The sequence below is a fragment of the Zonotrichia albicollis genome, chromosome 4 (genome assembly GCF_047830755.1).
Source record: "Zonotrichia albicollis isolate bZonAlb1 chromosome 4, bZonAlb1.hap1, whole genome shotgun sequence".
In the NCBI taxonomy this organism is placed as follows: domain Eukaryota; kingdom Metazoa; phylum Chordata; class Aves; order Passeriformes; family Passerellidae; genus Zonotrichia; species Zonotrichia albicollis.
The window spans coordinates 54,287,438-54,309,925 of NC_133822.1; the positions used below are offsets into that span (position 1 = coordinate 54,287,438).

At 40.0% G+C, this 22,488-nt stretch overlaps 1 protein-coding gene across 1 annotated transcript in view; it reads right to left on the reverse strand.

Moving 5' to 3' along the window:
• The window catches only part of ANO6 (anoctamin 6), a 71,201-nt gene that overhangs the window by 42,887 nt on the left and 5,826 nt on the right, over window positions 1-22,488 (reverse strand). Inside the window, exon 2 of the mRNA XM_005480536.4 lies at window positions 1,755-1,831. Within this exon, the coding sequence (XP_005480593.1) occupies window positions 1,755-1,831 (77 nt within the window). The remainder of the gene's footprint in view (window positions 1-1,754; window positions 1,832-22,488) is intronic.

The following is a 22,488-nucleotide window of genomic DNA, read 5'->3' on the forward strand; positions in this document are numbered from 1 at the left end:
GTTTGGAGCTACAGCTTTATACAGCAGGACAGTGACGTCTTTCCAGAGAGCTCAGCAATTCTCTCTCTTCAAAGAGCAATACACTCAATTCCAGGTCCACGTGTCACTCTCCTGCAAATGCAAACAGGGCCATGATGTTCTCCTTTGGTAATCAGGAAAAAGAAAATCTGGCTGCAACTCTCCAAGTCTTGCACAAAAATCCTTTAGCAGGAGTTGCTCAATTATCTAGGACTGGACTCAGTTTTTCTAGTGGTAAGAGCCTTTCATTCCTTTGCTGCAATTTCCTGCCACATTTAAAGCTTTATGAAGTATCACAAACAATATCCTCACAGATTTTTGGCTTTTTGGAGATAATTGTCCTATTCATGTGCCAAATGAGGCAGGGATCCTGTGGCAAACTTAGCTTATGATCCTGTAATTAGAGAAAGCACTATAAGAAGAACAGGACTGTTTCTATTAGCCAATAATTTACTTAGTTTTGGCTCCTCAGAAGAACTTGCAGAATAAAATCAAATTTCCAGAATACTTCTGGCTGCAACACATGATCTAAGTTTAGACAAAAGGCACAGTACTTCCCCTCTATTCAACTGTTTCAGATCAGGCTTCCTCTTCAGCCTCTGTTAGCTACAATTAGCTAGAAACAATATGCAATAATGCATTTAGCAGAGGTTCAGCAGCTGTCAAATATATATTTCTGTCTCCTCCAACACACTGAAACTATCTAGATCAACAAGGAGGACTTGGCCCAGAAGGAGCAGTGCAGAAATGCTGCTAAAACTGAGAAGAAACTACAATTGCTAGTAAACATGAGTTACCAAAAATAAAAATCTATGTTGACCATCAATTTTCAGTAGAAATAAAAATAAATTCTACCAAGACTTTAGAGGAGACTGTTCTAACCACAAGGTACACAACATTCCAGCTGTTTTGATGCTATTTCACTTAATAAAAATACATTAAAAAATCAATGAACCACAAGGAGACTCCAAGAAGGATTTTTATAACATCAAAGTCTAGGCACTCATTTGGGAAATGGAAGCTCTTGATTGCACCTCATGCTTCAACAAAGTTTAAACAGCTTCAAATGAACACCTTGCTGCAAAACACAGGGTCAGGGAAGGTGATGATGTCCACCTCCCAGAAGGAAACTCATTTCCAGTTACTTTGGATATCAGTTTCCTATGAGATCTGAAGCAGGGGTTCTTGAGCTAGAGCCAGCAGCCTGTAAGCTGCAGAAATTCTTAAGTAAGCTGGGAACCTGGAACTTTGGACAAAGGGAATGGACACCTCCAGGTCTTTTTTTTTTTCTTGTCAGTTCAGTCTTTGGAGTAAGGAATTTCTTATTGTCTCCAGGCTTTTTTAGAGCTTTCTTGGGTATGTGTGTTTATACGTAGGGTGTGTTCAGAACCACTTATTCTTGTACACACACACACACAGAAATCCTATGCATTTGTGAACAAAATTACATAGAGAGAGGAGGTGTATGTGTATATATCAGTTTACAGTGAGTTTATATGGGTCACTAATAACTGAGTCCAGTGCCTGTGACAAGCTGTGCTTTCAGATCTGAGCCAATTACTTCAGGTGCCTTTAAGGAAATGGGGACTACAGCATCGCAGATTTAATCACAAAGATGACCTGCCTGTGATGCAAATGCAAAGGAATGCTAGCTTTCTGGAATAGCTACTGGACTGCTGCACACCTACAAGAGAGAATTTTACAGGTATTCAGAGGTAAAGTAAACAGGTACCCACCCATTCAGGTGTGTGAAGGTTTTGCTGGTCCGGCACAGTTCCATAAGTGGGAATAATCACCTGGTTCAGTTCCAAGACTAAAATTAAACATAAAAAATGAAAATGTGTTAGCATTTTTTGTGTTATGGCTTTTTATGGGTTTATAGTTTTAAAATTATTTTTTATTAATGCTTTGTGGAGAAGCCAGTTTATTGTACTCATTTAGTGTTTCAGAAATGGAACAATTGTGTGTCACACTTCAGTTACAATCAGCAGGTGGAAAGAAAATGAAACACCAGGATGACAAGGTAATGCTAGGAGAACATTTTGGCAGTGATGCATCCCTACAGTGATGCAAACAGCATCCCTTTGCTAGTGTTTTACTAGTTATTTAGTGTTTCAGAAATTCCAGGGACATTGTAGCAGAAGTTTATTTTTCAATGAGTAAGGGTACCAGCACTGGCTCCAGCTGTGCCAATAACCCCAGCTCATACTGCCTGTACCTGTCAGGCAAGAACAAATAACAGTAGCAAAGAATTCTTTACAAGGCTTGGAATGGGTGCTATACGGGTGCAATGCTGTAACATTCACTCAGTGACACATAACCTAAAAACACACCTACAACTTCAGTGGGTATTGATGCTTCAGCTACTCCTCACCCATTCCATCAATACCTGTTAAAAACGAACAACCTGGAAACTGAACTGATATACAACATGAACTGAAAATGACTTTGTCAAATATGCTACTCCATGAAGCCATTATCAAGCACACTGGGAATGCTGGCTACCAAATCAAGCCCCAGATAACACACAAATTCATCCTAATAAAGCTACTGGAAACAACGTGCAACAGCTCTACAATTGCTGCAAGGTATTTGCAAGGTTTTGTTTCTTCACAACTATTTCTGTTTCTTAAGGAGAAGTCAGATAACATCCTGAGGCTGAAGATAACATCAAGTAGCTGAAGGGAGCAGGCTGCTTCCTGCCTATGCATGACAGGCAGATGGGGATCCCATCTGTTATTTTTAGATCCTTAAATCTGAGACATATCTTAGTTAAGTCTGTCCTGTGCTGAGGAAGGGCCATGGATAATACAGGTACTTCAATGCCAGCGTTGTCTGGAAAGGATAGCCTCAACCTACCAAAAAATACTATAATACTAAAAGAACATCTCCAAAGTCAAAAATAATTAGCCTATAGTACTTTTAGAATATCTCAACACTCATTAGATACAAAGCCAGGAAAAACACAACTGATATACCTGGTTATGTTTTGGTTTAGTTTAGGGCTTTCTTTTTTTTTTTGGTTTTGGGTTTTTTTGGCTTAAAATCTTCATTGCTAAATGGCCACATTTTCAAGGCAATTTAAGAAGATTTTCTTTTTCACTGATGATGCTCATTTATACCAGCTGAAGATATGTCAAAACTTAGAAAAATAGCACAACAAGATTACAAATCAACAGAACTCTCTCATGGCCTGCAAGTAAAAAATTCTTGTTTAAGTATCCCTTCATAGAGTTTGGTAGGACTCAGTTCCAGGTGGTGTTGTCAGTTTCCAGATCTCTGCTCTGGTGATAGGAAATGCTCCAGGGAGAAGACAAAAGCAAGTCAATGAATCTTTTCTGAAATATTAGAGCCATAACCCAAAGGTCTGCCCAGTTGAATAATCAAGGTCTGTGAGCTCTCAACAACATTAAAATGTTCAAAAATCATTCCCAGAATAAAAAAAAAAAAAAGGAGAGATGGAAAATGTGGACTAGTGCAGCATTCAAACGTCACATGGTGAGACAATAACATTCAGACTCAGAAAACACAAGCACCTCTCAGCAGCTACTGGAAAATTGCTGAACATGTGCATCATTGTGGTTTAATGGATTCAGCTTAGACTAGGGTGAGAAGGGAAATACATATTCTCAATGTCAGTGTAATGGACATCTCCCTGCATTTCCTTCATTCTTTATTCTGTGTGGATGCAAAGATATCCAGATACAAAGTATTTCTGAAAACCCACAAGAGAAGGAATGTTTCTGCCCACATGTTATGAATGGGCAGAGGGAAGCAGAAATATAAGCATCTTGTTTTGAAATATAAACAGTTGCTCTGAAACTCTGTGTGCCATCACACAAAACATGCAGGTGTGGACACAGACATGAAGACTTCCAGTCACTGAACTGCAGAATCAGGAGTTAAAGTCGCCTTTATGCTAAGTAACCTCACCCCCATCACCAGTTCTGTCTAGAAAATTCTTCAGACAAAACTGAAGCTGGGAACATGGCATTCACAAGAATTCCAACTCTCCCAAATCCTGATGGATCTGGGGCTGGTCAGAAATATCTTTGTGAAATTTGTGAGTAGAGTTCGCCTCTGCATCAGGGTCTCTGTCCAGAATACCTTCCTCCTGATACGCTGAATGTCATGGAAACTTTAGAATTGAGTCTATATTTAACACCTTAACACATTTGTACTTGAAATAATGCTCAAGAGAGTCCCTGGGTTATTGTCCCTAAGGAAGAACTTATGTAAAAGGGGCCTGCCACTCTCACCTCTCATGAGACAATAGCCAAGAACTTCTCTCAAGTTAATTACAGCTTAGCATTCATGTGAATCCAAAATTACAAAGCCTTGACACTACTTGAATGGGTACTTAGATAAGATTTGTTTTGACAGTGGTTTGCAAGGGCAGCTGTGCCAATTGTGCAGTTTTTATCTGGAAGAGACCATTCCAGTCTCTCAGAAACTGAAAAACAGTACTGCAAAACTCAGCTTTGCCAGAAAAAGGTGCACCCACACAAAGTCATTTTATATCCCCAAAATCACTTAATTTATTTCTCCTCCCTCCCCTCCAGCATTACAGTAAAGTCAGTTTTAAGTATGGAAGGAAAAAGAACCTGCAGCATAAAAGTCTGGTGCTAGACACTAAGAAAAACTTCCTAACAGCAAGAACAGTAGAAGAGAGTGCCTGGGAAGGCAGGTGAGGTCATGTGAGGTCTTTAACATCAGAGATTATTTAGTAGAGATGAATTAAATATCCTGGAACAATTTAGGCCATGTTGAATCTGGCATCACCTTTATGAGGTGGCCTAAAGGAGCTTTCAAGGTCTCTCCCCAGACCCAGCTTTCTCTAAGTCTGGTCCTAGTGCTCTCATAGTTATGTCTAAGGGCTGCTGTGCTCAGATTTTATTCTAAAATAATAGTTCTTCTTACTGATATCTTCTTCAGAAATGTTACCACTCCTGTTAATATTTGAATTACAGTACATCAAGGCTAGATGTTTGTGTTCTATCACCCAGCCAATTAAAGCAAAGGAGGTTCAAAGGAGCAAAGAAATCTACTGGCTTTGTGCCAGCATACTCTGATTTTAATTGACAGATACATCAAATTCTGTCTTCAAGCAATCCAGCAACATATGCTTTTGTCAGAACACTTAACCTAATTTCTTTCGATTGTAGTCATAGTTCTGAGTGTCTGCTCAATGATACCAGTTGGTCTTTGATCTAGTCCTCTGAAAAGATGCTGTTGTAAAAATTCTAAGTACTGAGAATCTGCAAACTACTTTACAAGAACATCTTGGTGGTATTTGAGCTGCCAATATGTCAGTGGTATTTCCAGCTGCCTGGAGATTGTTCTTCAATGCAGGACACTGAAGGGAGCTGTCATCACCTCACACCTTCCCTCAAATATGCCTATGCAGAAGTACTCAGTAGTCCATGTTAATCCCACACTACTTTTTTATAACCTATGTGTATCCCTTCTTTTGGCCAGGCCATGGGAGATGAATCCTGCTGTTTATTCTACCAGTAATTTTTAAAATGAATTTTCTCTACAGCTTTGCTTTTTCACAGGTAAGCCAGAATTTCTGACTGGATTGAATAAATACAAAAAATTCCTTGATAGCCAACACAAAATTTCCAGTCTTTTCATTAGTTAATTGTTATTGACAGTGGATGGTTTTGTAAGTTCAGTGATTTCACACCACATAATTCAAATTTAAAGGCTTTAATGATCATTTCTACTAGCAATCTCTACCTATTGCTAGAGGTGAGAGGCTATGGCCTACTGATAATCATGGAAGATGATCTTCCTTTGTAAAACTATAAAGAAGAATTAAATATAGATGAAAGGTTTTTTTTGCATCTGTAAATTAAAGAGGACTGAGAATGAAAAAAAACAGTATCCAGAAGTGAAAAATGATGATGTCCAAAAAAAATTAATGCCAAGAAAAGCACAAAAATGTTGGATAAACTGATGTTTGAAAGGACCACTAGGCTTGGCTTTGTGACAAGGACATTGTCAAATGTGCCTGAAGATGCCAATCTTTTTTGTGACAAAGAAATTCGATGTATTTGTTATCACTGATTCCTCTCAAATGAAAACACTCAGAGGCAAAAAAGAGCTGCAGCACTCTTTTGGCTTGTAAATAACCTGCATGAACCCAAATTAGTAGGCACCAAATTATTCTGAGAGGTCAAGAAGATTTCACAACACTAAACTCATAGTGCCTGGTATCTAACAAGCCTGTGAGACATTGTTAAGGACAAGATTTCAGCTCTGGCACTGAACATGGTACCTCATGAGCAACCAAGAATGCAAAGCCAGGAAGTGACTTCTGGAATCCTCAGGCTTTGCTGCTTTGCTATGGAGATCACATCACCTCTCACTCCCCACAGAGTTTTGGGAGAGTGATGACAGTGTCTCACAGAATCTTTAAACAGTCTAAATTCTCCTCTTACAGGGAGAAAAATAAGTTAACAGAACACTGTGCTCTCCGAAGTACAAACCCAATGTGCTCAAGAACATCTGCTCAGCCCCTCAGTGGGACTTGCCTGCAGCATGGAGTTCCTGTTCCCTGGAGAGGGAAGTTTACAGTGTGGTTACAGAAAATGAGATGTTTCAAAGCCAGGCCACAGTGCTGAGGCACAGCAACTGCTCTGCAGTACCTGGTCAGAAATATTTCTGCACGCACAGAGCAGCAGGTGGGAATGCAGCAGGGCAGGAATGGGCAGCAGGCGTCTGCGGAAGGAGAACTGAGTAGATGATATTTCAAACCCCCTCTCAAGCTTCCTCACAGTCCTGTCCTCACACAGCCATGCCTGAGGCAACAACATTCACTGCACACAGAAATGTGTGAACATTATGTACACAATTGGACACGCTCAGGTCGCTCAGGCCTCAAATAGATTGCAAAGAAAATCAGTATAATAACAAAATACATCACTGACTGGAAAATATCAGGAAATATTTACATGCAATTTTTATCTGAATTGACATTTCCTGATACATTTGACAGAACTGTCACCACATTAGAAAAGGAAAAAAAAAAGTGATTAGTAAAGTCTACGTGTTCTAATGAAAATAAAATGAAAAGATCATATCATGTTTGCCGCAGTGAGGCTCAAATAACTGGATGGAGTCAGATTGTTCCCATCTGCTGGGATAAATAAGAAGATCCAAAGACTGTGGTCTTTGCCCAGATGCTGATTTTTCCTGACTAGTGGTTCTCTGGGCTATGATATTTCTTCCATGCACATATGAGAGTAGACATAATAAAAGTATCAATGGTTTCACCCCATCCCACCAAATACTACTGGCTTCCATTTAGTAGCATTCATTCTGCTAAGTTCTGTGATCAGATAGTATTTAAATTAGTTTCATTTAATACCTCATTGAAGAATGATTTGATAATCTCTTAGAAAGATATTATTCAACAATGAATTGAAAATCATGCTACTAAACCCCACATTCTTCACTTTCAGAAAAATTATGTATTTGGAGAAAAATTGAATTATTTTTATATCAAACTATGCTTTATAACTTATCATTTACAGTTAATAAGAGATTTACAAACTGCCTTCCATGTGAAAGTCTTGCTCACTTTGGGTCACCTGCAGCCTTACAGCATGTGAGAAACATGGTGACAATTAGTAATGTTAAAATGTAGTAATGCCAAAATGGCTTTCCAGCTGTCAATAAATTACATACTTTGTACAATTACATAGAGCAGATCTGCAGGTAACATCAACCCAAAAACCTAATCTATGCCTCATAATAAGGATTGATTGATTGATTGATTTTCATTTCAGAAGCCCAAAGAAACCTAATAATGAAGCTATAGATGGTGCTGGAGCACAAAGGAAGTGAAATGGCTGTCGTGGAAGATGATTCTTTCTTGTTTGAAACACTATTCCTTCCATTAAGTTATCTTCTTTTACAGCTGTGCAAACAAAGGATGGGGACATGTGGAATGACTTTAAAAAATAAACGCTCTTTCATGGCTAACCCTATACAGGAAAACATTCAGTTGGCTATATAATAGAGGCCATTGCAAGTCTGGGTCACTGTAGTTCACCAAAAATAATAAAGTAAATGGCAGGCAGTTATAAAACCAAGAAATCTGACTTTGTGGAAATGATTCTGCTGATAGCAGTACCTAAATATTTAAGAGATACTGAATTGCAAAGTTTAGGGGGCTCAGTAATTGTAAAACAGTTCTTATGTGTTCAGAACTCAGAGGGCCAATTGCCCAAAACCTGTGGCAAAAATCCTAAAACATTTCAGTGAGACCGGGACTAGCCCTAGCCTCAGTTTCAGAAACAAAACACTGGGCTAATGATGTTTTAGTTACAATTCTGTGATTTCAGAGTAATCTGCGGAAAAGCCAGTGTTGGCTCCTGTTTCTCACTGCTGCAGTGCATGCCAGAACCAACCTGGCTCCATCCACATCCAACTCCAGCTGACTGTAAATCACTGCAGAAATTCAGCTGCTAATTACAATATTCCACATGGTTTTTCTGAAGCTAAACAGTTTACTCACGTTCAGTTGGAATGGCTGTCAGAAAGAATTATTTTGGCTCTCATCTGTCAATAGGCAATTTAAAGATAAACAGCCTTTGGTTTTAGAATGTATTAGCATGTCTACCTGCTATAATTTTAAACAATATTTGATATGCTTTTCAGTTGTAAACTGATTGTATGCATGGCAAACACATGGCTTGCTTTGTCAAAGTAATGGAATACAGTGATTAAGTCAGTAGGCACCAGGCTGATATACTTTTCAGGCATTAATATCAAGTTGGACTGTGGGCTTGAATCATCTTCTCTTCTCCACATATATTTTTTATAATTGAGTAAGTAACTTAAATATATTAAAATGATGAAACAAACAAGCCTTCTTAAATTTTTCAATTAAGGGCTGATGTGGTTTAATTATATATGGAATCAGGTAGAAAACTACTGTAATGTTGACTGCCAAATGAGCCTGTTTCATGATTGATTCTGTCACACTCCTACAAACTGAGGCATACTTAATGCATATGTATTTCATTTCTTTCATTTTTAACAATAATGAAAACATTATAATTCCTACTGTCAAAAATGTAAGTTCACAGTTTCTAGAGCAGAGAAAAAGAATGACCTCAGTCACATTAAGAACATAAGGCACAAGGGATCAGCTGGGTCACTGAATTCACCACCAGCTTACAGACAACTTTGACTTTTAGCTCTGATAGAAAATTCTGAGAGAAAAATTTCTTTACTTGGAATAAGCTGTTTTAGCCTGAAAAAGGGATCAAGAAGAACTGGCTGCATTTTTTTTTCCTGTTGCAGTAAATAAAATCCAGGTTGCAAAGGGTGAGATAGACAAATTTTAAGAACCCAAAGGGCATTAGGACAGATTTTTGCAGAGCATAGTAGGCATTTAAAGTTACAGATAAATTCTTGCTGATGTATTCCAAAATGCCCAACCAGATCGAGAGTTTTTAAGCCAAATTGTATCAACCATAGCATATGGCCCTTAATGACCAGAAAGAATTAATTTCATTAATCGATACATCAATTTCATTATTATAATGAAATGAAATTACTAATGTTTCTCTTGCTTAATAAATTATTTTAAATGCAAAATCTTTCATAAATGCACTTTTAAAAAAGTATACAGTATCTTTAAGTCAACTAATAAAAATGTTTTTCTCTATGGTATATTTACTTACCAACAAGATGCATCTATATACAAGTTTAGAGTAAATAGGAATTATCTAGTAGATTAGAAAGAAATTATTCAACAACAAATGGAAAATCAAAGAAAGTGTACATTGAGCTATATACTTGCTGAAATTAATGTGTGTCTATGGAATTAAAGAAGAGATGTAGGCCCCTAAAGCAGGACTTGGGAGTAATCAAAACATTCAATTCCAAAAGTACAAACTGAAATAATGATTTTGCAACTGCTGGCTAACAGGAATTTCCTGCCTTACTGTCAGGCACTGTGGGTAATTTCCTGGGGGTTGCCAGGAAATTGCTGTACCCAGATTGGGTACAGCCCATGTGGTGCCCTCAGAAATGTCATTACACTTTAGAATACAAGGGGTTTACTGCTTTAGCTTCTTTACCAATAAACAAGAAAAGAGAGAGAGCCTTTAAAATAAAAATTCAGGTTGCTCCATATTACAACCCATGAATTAAATCAGTAACTACAATAATTCCTCTTTGGTTAATGTGGCTCTAATGGCTTTCAGGGTTCCTCTGAAAAAGAAAATTATAGTGAGATGTGGCAGGCAAGCAGATCAATAAGACTCCAAACTCAAACTCATGAACACTGAAATAGTTCTGGTTCAAGACTCTTTGTCATTGCAGCTCCTCATTCTAAAGACAGAAAGGAAAGGACTGGATCCTGTTTTTTCTGTTTCAGAATTTTTTGAGACTACAAAAAAGGTAAAAGGTACAGTGTAATACCACTTGATCTAGCCCAGGAGATGTAAGCAGATTTTAAGGCAAAGGAAATAATTTTTCAGTATAAACTCCAAACTTTTTTCTCCAGGGTCCTACCTTCTTTTGTATACAAGATGGGGCTGCAATGACGATGACTCCAGGTTTGACTAAGTAAAACTTGTCTGTCTAGAACTTCAAGTAATTTTTGTAAAAGACAGACAGTATATAGGGCTGTTGGAAGACTGAAAGAAGAAAGATTATCTCTTTGTCAAAGAATTTGCATACAGCCTCAGAGAAGGGGCCTGTGTCCCTGCTTCAGGATGTGATACACGTGGTGCTGAGCAAGCTGCTCAAACAAGGTTTAGCCCAGCTTTTCTCAGCAGAGTTTTCAAGCCAGCTGCCCAGGGTGCTGCTGCCAGGGAGCTCAGCACTTCTACAGCACAGCTGGGCGCTTGTCACTGAGAGAGACCACTTACAACAGCATGTGGTGACCAGGGGGAATGGCTTTCAACTGAAAGAGAGTGTGCTTAGATCACATTCTAGAAAAAATCCTCTGCTGTAAAGGTGGTGAGGCACTGGAACAGGTTCCCCAGAGAAGCTATGGATGTCCCATCCCTGGTTGTGTCTGAGGCCAAGATGGATGGAGCTCTGAGCAACCTGGTCCAGTGGAGGATATCCCTGCCCATGGCAGAGGGGTTGGAACAAGATGATCTTAAAGGTTCCTTCCAACCCAAACTGTTCTATGATGGTTCTATGATGAAGTGTGGTATGGCATTTGTAATAGCAATATTGGAAAAGCTCTTGTTTCTGAAAAATGTGTCCCAAACCTTTTGTCATTGGTGACCATTTGTTAGACAACTTTTTAAGAAGAGCAGGGAGTTTATAAACTATAAACACAGAGTGGAATTAAGATCTGACTGTACAAAAGTGGTTAAAAATTATTTTCTTGTGGCCTTGCAGAAGATGCATTCTTGCCATTGCAATTGCACTGGATTCCTGCCAGTGCAATCTGGATCTCTCTGTTCAGCATCTTGTGCTTGCACAATCCATTCAGATGTGTTTTACCTTCCCCACATCTTAGTAATCACTTCAGCATCCTACATTCCTGTGAAAAGAGCCTGAAACTCCATGACTCCCTAAAAACAGGAGTTGTAGGCAACCTGACACTGACATCCCTGTTGGATATAGTGTTCAGGTGTGGCAAAAGCACCATAGAAACACAGAGGATGAAAGAAATGAAAATGTTCTGTGCAATGCTTGGATAATTTGAGTTAAACAAGTTCTGGAGCCATGCTGTTTATGAGGAAGATAAAAAGAAATCTGCAATTGCTACCAGTCTACTAAATGAGGTAATGGACTTAAGAGGAAAAAAAGAACAATGATTGTGTACATAAACACTGTAACTTGCATTTAAACAAATGGCAGGGAAATGCAAGTTGTCTGGGCAATACTAATGCTGACACTGCCTAACTTCTAAGTGCTTGACTTCATAGCCTTAATGTTAACATTTTTTGGTCATAATATATTATTAGCTGCAACCAATTAGGGATGCTATGGCTCCTGCTGGTAACTGGTAAAATTTGCATTTAAATACGGAGAAAGATTACTACTGGCTATACTGTATTATTTAATTATACAGTCAGTTTAGAAATGAAATTATATCTGAAGCATTTGAGTGATTCCCTTGAGCAGAAATGATGTAATAATTATTGCTGCAATTGGCATGAGGAAACTTTGCTGAAAGTCTAGAATTTCACCTAATCAGGCAATTTGATTGGTGGTCCATATGCAGCAGCACTCTGTGCTGCTGCAGAGTAATCTCAAAATGCACTGCAAGAAAAGTAATCACAGTAACTATGGACACTTTTTCTCACGGATCAAATTTATTAAGTTTCAAAAGTCAGTTCAGAATAATGTAATTAGTGTAAATTCAATACCATGATGGAAAAACCCACAACCAACCCGTATGGTTGTTTTATCTTATTACAACCACCATGAATAAAAATTCTGGTTTCTGCTGAAAATTCTATTTGTGATGCCCAGTAACTACAGCTGGTAAGGTCTGACAGCTTCGTGCCTGACAGAAGATCACACAGCACAGACCCTGTGGCTTTGAAGACACAGAGGTTTCTAAGTTCCTTTCTGGAAAAAGAGGCATTAACAAGAAGGATGCATGTGGGCACACAGCTTTCTAATAAAAGTAGTGTGGGCAGTCTGATGGAAAATAAGAATATGTTCCTTCTGCCTGGCATTAAAAAGTCCACTCTTCAAATAAAAACAAAAAATAAATGCATATGAAAATACCAACTCAACAAATTTATACACAAACACATTCAGAAAACACGAAGGCAAAAAAAGCAAGTTCTAGAGACAACACAAAAATTTTTCCCTGGACTTTGAAAACACAGAAATAGAAGGATGTAAGATCCCAACAGCCATTACAGTCCTCTAACAAGATAAGGATGGAAAAAATGAAGTATATTTCTCTGGAGAGAGAATGGCATGCTGAAGACCCTGGTCATTTTAGTCACTGGTGAAGAGCCCCCAGGTTAAGGTGACTGAATGGACAGATCAGCCACTGCACAGTCACAGAGCAAGCCCTGAGCTTAGGCAGGTTGACAATTAGCTGTCTAAGGTGATGCCACCATCAAGCCATGCCTTTGGCTGCAATCAGCCTCTTGTTGGGATGGGTAGTCTGTCACCTGGTTTGTAAGCCCAACGGGTGGCTTGTCCTTTCTGTCAGATGATGTCACACTAGTGTCTCGTGGTCATTCAGCTGCAGGGCTTAGCTCTAGTTCCTGGCCCTTGTCCTTGGGCAGGATGCCTGCTCCCAGACCCCAGCTTTTGTCACAGCACAGTCATTGGCCTGCATCTTGCCTCCTGTGCAGTTCTTACTGCCCCTTTTCACCAGACAGTGGACACTCAGGCTGTTCCCATGTTTTACAGAAGGTCAGCGGTGCACCCAGCCCAGCCTCCAGGCCCCAAGAGAATCCAGCAGTGCTCTGGGTCCGAACCACCATTCAGGGTCCCAAAGTGTAAAATGAGGGCACAGAGGCAGGAAACCTCCCACATACAGAATCAGACAGAAGTAGTACATTTTTTTAGATCACCTTAAATGCTTTTGAGCATCCCTGCAGCTGCTTCTTGCACGTCTTGGCTCTGGGTGAGAGAGGAGCAGCAGGTTTCTAATCACCTATCCATGAGGTGCACATTAGAAATATTGTCAGATATATTACACAGTATTACAAGCTCTGAGATCCAAAGATACCTGAGAAAATGTAAGAACGGTGCTGACCATGGGACAAGAGAGCTTTTCGATTGCTTGACGTGCAACAATGTTAATAAAGTATATGGTATCTAGCTTAAGTGCTTAGGAGCAACCCAAATAGAAGGATTATTCCCTGGCTGGAGTCGTACTTCAGACTTCAGTATGGTCACCCACCACCATTGTGAACAAGCCTCTCAGAGCAGGAACAGCAGGACAGCTTTAGACCCATCAGAGTAAGCACATGATAGTCTGGCATAAAGTGCCATTTCTAGATTTCTCTAGCAATTGCTGCTCCTTCACAGAAGATTAGCCATCCTAGATTGAGTAAATTCTCTCTAAGAGCTTATCAGTAAAGAATACTCATTAATTTAAAAACACAAATCTCCTTTTGCTTAGCACAGAGAATAAAAATATTTGTATTTTGACAGTGTATCTGAGGAGGGAGCTGACAGAGCTCAGGACTATACTGTAATGATCCTGATGAAAAATTACTAGCATCAAATCTTAGATACTGTTCAACTATAACAAAACCAAGCAGCAAGAATAATGAGGAAAAAGCCAAACCCTTCCTTTACTCCTGTCTCACCTACAACATAGTGTAATTCCATGAAATTTTTTAAAAAGCCCACAGAAGAGGAAATGCATGCAAGCAGGGAAAGACATTTCACTTTGGTGTCTAGAAGAGAATTGTAAAGAATTGTAAAGAATCCTGCTAAACTGTTTTACAATGTGATGAACATACCAGATGGCAGTAACACAGGAACAGCCACAGGGTTTGCTCATTTTGTACAACATTACAGATCTCCATCAGAGAGACCAGTGCTGAGAGACCCAGCGATGGCCCTCGCCACAAACTCATTTCCACTGAGATTCTAATCCATTTCTTCAAAACTGTTGAAGGGAGAAAATGTAAAAAATCAGTTTTGCAATGAAATAAAACCAAAACCTAACCAGCAGCCTCTAGAGAGCTGTTTTTCGTTTAAGCTGAGTTTAGAATGCTTACGCATCTCGTTACTACAGTAGGGAAAATGCAAGTGTGACGGGCTGTTAGAAGGTTAGTCATTATCCCTTATATGGGGATAATATATGTGCTGAGATTTGTTCTGTTTTTGGAAAGGCTTTACTGCAGATTCCATTTTTTGTGTCAAAGGTAAGAAAAATGACCTTTTAAAATGTGTGGATCCAGCTCCTAGACTGCAAGACTGGAAGGTTCTATTCATCCAGTGATCCCTGCAAGGTCATCCAATCTGGTCCCTGAACACAAACCAGAGGATTTTACCTCCAGATTTTAGTTTACTTTATTTTCAGCAAACTGGAGAAAAACAGAAACGTGAAATCATGGAATGACTCCTCTATCCCTGCTTGCTCTAGGCTGGCACTTCAGCTGTGCAGTTTGGACCTGAAGAATATCCTATGCCACTCGTAAGTGACATTTCTCTTCTGCATGAGCCAGATCTGGTCATATGAACTCAAACCTGGCATTCTGAATGCCAAGAGAATGACTGGCCCTAAAGCTGGCACAAGAAAACAGCAAAGAAGATAGTGATGGATATGGAAAAGAACTGAAAGACTCATCATGAAAGCAAACAGGATTTCTCTAATGTTTATTTTTGCATGCAAGGTGTTCCTAAGGAACATTCTGATGAGACAAATGGGGCGAACTGTACACAGTGAGAGATGCAGAAGCTCTTCTGATGGACACATTTGATCTTAGAGCACAGGATAAACATCTATCCCAAATGCATTTAATTAAACTCTCTTCCATTCTGAATAAACAAATGAAAATAAAGCAACCACATCGCAAATGATAAATGGAGTATTATTATTATTATTTATGCTTTCCTAATGAAAAATTTTGGAAAATAAACAACTGAAAAAACCCCACACTGAAAAACACCTACTGAACAGCTACCCCCAGGCTCTGGGGACTAAGACTGCAACATTTACACACTTAGATAACTACACAGACGCTGCTGGATCCACTCATCTCAAAATAATCATTTTCATGTTTGACTTGTAATCCTTCCCTACATGGACTGGAACATAGAAAGGAGCAGCAGCCTGCTACCTCAGAAGTTTAGGCTGTTGTGTGAGAGCTACACGAGCAGGCTGCAGGTAATCCTGTAAAAATCAGTATTCCTACCACAGCCTGAGACAAGTACATGGAATGGTGGCAGTGTAACAGCTATCAAAAGGTTGAGTCCAAACTTGAGCCCAAACTCCATAAAATATCATTGGTTTTATGTTTTCTTTCCCTGAGTAATTCCAGAAGAGTTAGTGAGATCTTATCTAAAGCAGCTGCTAAAACACAGTACTGCTGATACTTTAAGAAGTAGAAAGGATGAAACCAAGAAGCAGCACAAGCTGTTAACTATTTCTGTGTGAACACTCTCCCTCCCCTAGGTCTCATGCATGCCCAGAACCATGGTACACATGCATATAGTCTGGAGGCTGACTCGCTGTAGGACTGTCCCAGCTTTGGAGAGGACTGTCGAGTTTGGCCTCTGGTCAAAAGGCTGATAAGCTGCTTTTATACCTCCTCCAGGGCTGAAGGTCCCCAAGGGCCTTCTTGAATTAGACGGTGTTTTCTTCATTGCTTAAAACAATGTGGTTTATTTTTGTTTGCTTGTTTTTATCCCAGATCAACTAAAACAATCTGTCCTGAAGCAGGAAATATAAAGAAGACAAGCTACTTCTGCTTTTGTCATGAGACAGATTTGCCAAGATCAACCTCAACCATACTGTCAAAAATACCACCCCTTTACAGAGGGAACTAGCATACCCTGCCTTCCTTGTGTTTTCCAGGAGGGCAGCCCTCCCACAGCAGTTGCCCCAAGCTCCAAACATAGCAGCCAAGCTATGGATTTTTAGCAGCCAAGCTGAGCCTTTGGTGTTCCTCACCAATGCCAAATCTTCAGGCAGCAGCTATGGAGCCTTTTCACTGGGAGCTGACATAATTGATACAATTGTAATTGCAGATGGCTGTTTGGTCAGCCTTCAATGCCTGTGGATCAATGAACTATCTAATTAGAAATCTTGAGATAGATTTATAAAATTATACCCACTGCTATTAAATTTATATGTCTCAAAGGAGATATATTTGAATTTCTGTAACAAGATGCTCAGCATGTTTGCTTTAAAGTATTTCTCACACTCTGATGTTAGACAGTGTGTTTATAGGAGGGTACCAAAAAGATACTTTTAATTACTTTTAAAACAGTGAAAATAAGTCAAAACCTAGATGTACTTTTTAACTTGTGTGTAGGTGCAAAGACTCTGCCTGCAAGCATTCTTCGTGTTGGACCCAGAGTTTAGAAACGAACTGTACTTTTGTTTCCTAATGAGGAAATTGTAGTTTTAGCAATTAAAGGACTCCCCAGATTTTACTGTGGTGACCAGTGACAGGACCCAAGGGAATGGCCTGAAGTCATTGTCAGGGGAGGTTTAGGCTGGATATTAGAAAAAGGTTCTTCACCCAGAGGGTGGCTGGGCACTGGAACAGTCTCTGCAGGGAAGTGGTCAAGCACCAAGGCAGGGTCCACTTCAACCATGCTCTCAGGCACATGGTGCGATTCTTGGGGCTGTCCTGCCTGGAGCTAATAATAATCCTTGTGGATCCCTTCCAAATCAGCTTATTCTGTGGTTCTGTGAAAGATGAACTTCGCTTTTCTCGTAAACTCCAATAAGCTTACAAAAACATCTGGAGCTCTCCTTGGCTGGACTGCATTGCCCTTGAAGCTTTCTCTCTCCTGACTTGGTTATCAGCAAGAAACAAGTTAAAAAATATATTCCAGCATTGACTCGTCTATTCTTCAGGTCATTAAAAAAAAATTTATTGCATGTTTAAGCCTTACCAAATATTGCAGGAGCAATTGCTGGGTTGTGTCTTAAGTACTACCATCATTTTATAGATTAAATTGTGCTTTAGTGCAAAGATCCTTCTTGTATTTTATAGACAGCAGAATGATTAAATGAATTTAATTATTTTTCCTAGAATAAATCAGCATATATGGAGATGATGAAATATTTAATAGAGATATTACCTCGATTAGGGAATAATTCTGCTTTTGCAACATTGTTTACAAAAATGATGCTATTCCCACTCTAGTCAAAGGGACTGCTCACAAGGGTAAAGTGTGCCTTGCTTGACCTCATCCTTATTCATTAATGCCTGTAAAAACTCCATTAGACTACTTACAGAAAAAACACAGAAAAATAACACCAATAATCTTACTAATATTGCACACAAACTAATAAAACTCTCTGGCACTGCTAGAGCCCTCTGGATTATCATCTCAGCCTTCTTATTATCTCTAACTACAGTGCCAAACCTGCAGCAGTGAAAATTTTTTTGCAAATAACTAAGAGTATGAAGATAGCAATTTTTTTCCCCTGCTGGATAAATTACCAATGAACACATTTCAATTTTTGCTATATATTAAAAAATACATGAAAATGGCACAGATGAATTATTTCAATTCACTGCACCCACAGCTATATTATCTTAGTCCCTTCTGCGGTTTATTTTCCTGATGAACTCAATTGGAAGAATCTTTATGCCATTGCTTAATGAGTTCCTGACCAGACAAATAGGTGACTATAATTACAGAATCATAGAATCACAGAATGGCTTGGGTTGGCAGGAGCCTTAAAGGCCATCTAGTTCCCAACCTCCCTGCCATGGACAGGGACACATTCCACTGGACAGGGTGCTCAGAGTTCCATCCAGCCTGGCCCTGCTCACTCCCAAGCACGTGGCACTCACAGCTCCTCTGGGAGCTCCAGTGCCTCAGCACCCACAGCAAACAATTGCTTCTTAACAGCTGCACTGGCCAGCCCTCCCCAGTGAATACTGTCAGCAGTTCTTCCTCTTTCACTTTCAATTGCTTGCTTTCTTTCTCAGTCTGTACCCAGAACTCACATGTTTTGTCTTCACTTCCATTTCCTCACTCTTTTCATGACTTCAACATGTTTTATTTTATGAGAACCCTCAGGTAAGACCCTGCTTTGTGCTACATGAGTCTCTTCAGTGATCTAAGCTCAAGTCTGGTGCTTTTCTCAGGCTTTCTTGAATCACAGTAACAGACCACAGCTTCTCCATAGGCTGTTTGGTCATGGGTCTTAACTCCTCCACTGTGTTAGCACACCCTTGGATTACTAATATCAGTTGCCAGCATCTTTAGCAGGATTACTACACCACCAAAATTTAACAATCACTTCTCATTCTTTCCAACCTGATCTGCAGCCCAGATGACATTTTTTAGTTACTATTCCTCCCACAAAGGAAGGAAAGAATCCACGATATTTCACCCACTGAAAAGTCACAAATCTCATCCCCTTCTCCTGACACAAGTCCATTAGTATCAGCACACCATAGGAGGTGCAGGGTATCTCAACAAAAGCTTTTCTTGCTCCCACACTTCCTAGACAATGAAGATTCCTTAACTGACTGCAATTTCCCAAACTAGTAGAGGGACAGCTGAAGAGTCTCTGCTGCAGCCATGGAAAAAGAGCCAAAAGCTTTCGGGCTCAAGAGAAGGCTCTGGGGAAACCTTATTTTGTCATTTTAGGACAAACTGGGGGCATATAAGCAAGATGGGGACAGATTTTTTATCAGGGCCTTTAGAGACAGGACAAGGGGTGATGGTTTTAGGCTAACAGAGGGTAGACTCAGTCTACTTATAAGGAACAAGTTTTTAATAATGAGGTTGGTGACACACTGGAACAGGTTGCCCAGAGGTGGTTGAAGTCCCATCCCTAGAAACATTAAAGGCCAGACTGGATGGGGCCCTGAGCAAGCAGATCTGATTGAAGATGGGGCTCACAGCAGTGGGGCTGGACTAGATGAGTTTTACAGGTCCTTCCAACCCAAACCATTCTGTGGTTCTGTGATCCTATCTCCACCCATGCTGGAAGCCTGCAGGACAGACACACACCAGGGGAATTCAAGTTTTCCAGGCATTTATCCTGCTGCACCAGCTGGTCTCAAGCAGCACTGAACACAGAAGAGGTAGTGGCTGTTTCCTACAGCAGAGCACTGCTGCTCAGCTCATTCTGATGACTGTAATGTAAGCAGTCTCCTATGCAAATATTTAATGTCCGATAATAAATCATATCTAAAAAATGCTGGAGAACCTGACTAACCAGATTAATGGGGCCAGATGAATTCCATCTACAAAAAAAAATGAAAGGAAGGGAAACAGTAAAAGCAAAGAAAAATCTGCTGTTGGTGGCAGTTCTTACAAAACTTTAATTTTCAGTTGTGTCAAAATGATGTTGATGAATAGTGGTTTAGTTGGAAATTATTTTAATTGTATTTAATGTAAAAACTAAATTGAAGTGCCTTTACACTAATTGAAGTGCCTTTACAATCTGAAACTAAGCTGCTATTTCTACCACATGAGTCACAAAAACACTGAAAGGAATGTTTATGGTCCAGCAGACTTGTAACTAAACTTCTTAAAGTTCAGTTTGCAGTTTAGTATATTTTATTAATTTTACAATTTGAATCTGGCACTCATTAAGGATGCCTCAGAAGCTCACTTCTCAAGTCCCTGCAGGGAACCTTGTCTATATGTCTACTGCTGTTATCAAATACTTGAGAATGGGGCAGGTAAGAAGAGAGTAATTCCATCAAATTAAGCAAAAATATATTTCAGATGGCTGTGTATTCTCTTGGGATACAATCAAGGGAATTGATTGTCTGTCTTCTGTGACAAAGCCTTCAGAGAGATGTGGAATGCCTGAGTAAATTGTGAGGGGTGGAAAAGACAATAGATCTATGCTTAGATGCTTGCATTCTTTGACTACCAAAACTAATCCACTGTTTGGTGGCAGTGCACATGACTGCCAGTTCTCATTTGCCACAGACAGCAGCAATAAGAAGATAAAGTGTGCAGTGTCCTTCCCTGCAGCTTTGCATTCCTACCACACTGGCACTGAGACTCCCCAGTGAAACACAGGGCTAGAGTGCCAAGGAGACCTAGGCTGCTGCTGGGGGCTGGCTGGGGGTGGGAATACTTTCTGCAGCCAAACCAGTTTGTGCTGCTTCACTCGTTTGTGACATTACAGACTCCAGTTTTCACTTCAGCTTCCAGATCCATCAGACTGGAACCAGAACACCAGACAGCAGCAATGTCCGAGCAGTCTCTCCTCACAGCCAATGCAGCAGATGAACTCACTCTCTTCAGAGGTAAGACTGTTCCACCTACACTCACACTAAGACTGAGTTTGAAACAGAAAACCCTAAAACCTGCAAGTGGTATTAGGCCTATTGAATATTTGGCCCCTAGTGAATATTTTTAGAAATTTCATATTAAAATATAAATACCAAATATCAGTTTAATAATATGTATTTTGTACAGCAATATTTCAGACTGTTAGAAAGGACCATGTCAAAGACATGCACTGTAGCACTAGTGACCGTCCACTAAAAATAATCTGATTTTTTCTATTAATCAGGATACAGAGCTCAGCACTTGCATAATATTTCTCCCTTCACCTTTGTTTCTTCAATATGAGAACAGCACATAAACCAACCCATGGCACCTTCTCCAGAGCTGTCCTCCTTGACATTCACCCTCTGTTAAATAAATTATCGTGTTAAACACGCAACTGCAGCAGTTCCATATGCTTAAGGCCTGAAGCACCTTTTCTAAAGGTTTTCTCATGTCAAGCAGACAATATTTAGTTTTATTATTTGTGCATTATATAAAAAGCACAGCAGTCAGTAACTCCTTTTCCTGGCTACACCAGTTAATCCCAAACTTAGGCTAATGCTACTTTATTTTACTTTTTTAAGGGGTACAAGACTATTTAATTTATGCCATGTAAAACAAAAGCACCCTTGTGTTTGGTTTTTTTTTTTTTTTTTAGTAATCACAGCAGAAAACACCCATTTTAGTATCAGATTCCCCTTGAGGTTAGCCACATGTCTAGTAGCAAACTATATCTTAAGTGCACAGCATACCACCCATCATTTCCAAGGAATTGGCAGGTATGAGGAAATAGTATGATGAGGTGATTTCAGCGATAACTTCATTGAATGGCATAAATTATAGCAACTTTATGGACAACAGGAAGCTGGAAGGAATGGCTCACATCCCAGAGATCTGTGCAGTGCTATAGAAGGACCTCAACAGGTTGGAGAGATGGGCAGAGAGGAAGTGTCTGAAATACAGCAAAAGCAAATGCAGGATCCTGCACCTGGGGAAAAATAACTCTCTGCATCAGGACAACCTTGGGGCCCTCCTACAGGGAAGCAGCTCTGTGGAGAAGGACCCGGGGATCCCGGAGGATAACAAGCTGTCCATGAACCAGCAGTGCCCTTGTGGCCAGAAGGCCAATGGAATCCTGGGCTGCATTAGGAACAGCACTGCCAGCAGGTCCAGGGAGCTGATCCTGTCCCTCCACTCAGCCCTGCTGAGGCACATCTGGAGTGCTGTGCCCAGTTCTGGGCTCCTCAGGGCAAGAGAGACATGGAGCTCCTGGAGTGGGTCCCACAGAGGGTGACAAAGATGATCAGGGGAATGGAGCATCTCTCTTATGAGGAAAGGCTGAGGGAGCTGTGCCTGTTCAGCCTCAAGAAGAAATGACTGAGAGGGGACTCTGTCAATGTCTATCAGTATCTGAAGGGAGGGTGTCCAGAGGAGGTTTCCAGGCTCTTCTTGGTGGTGCCAAGCAATAGGACAAGAGGCAACCGGGAGAAACTGATGCACAGGGAGTTCCACCTGAATATGAGGAATAATTTTACTGCGCAGGTCACCAAGCTCTGGAACAGATTG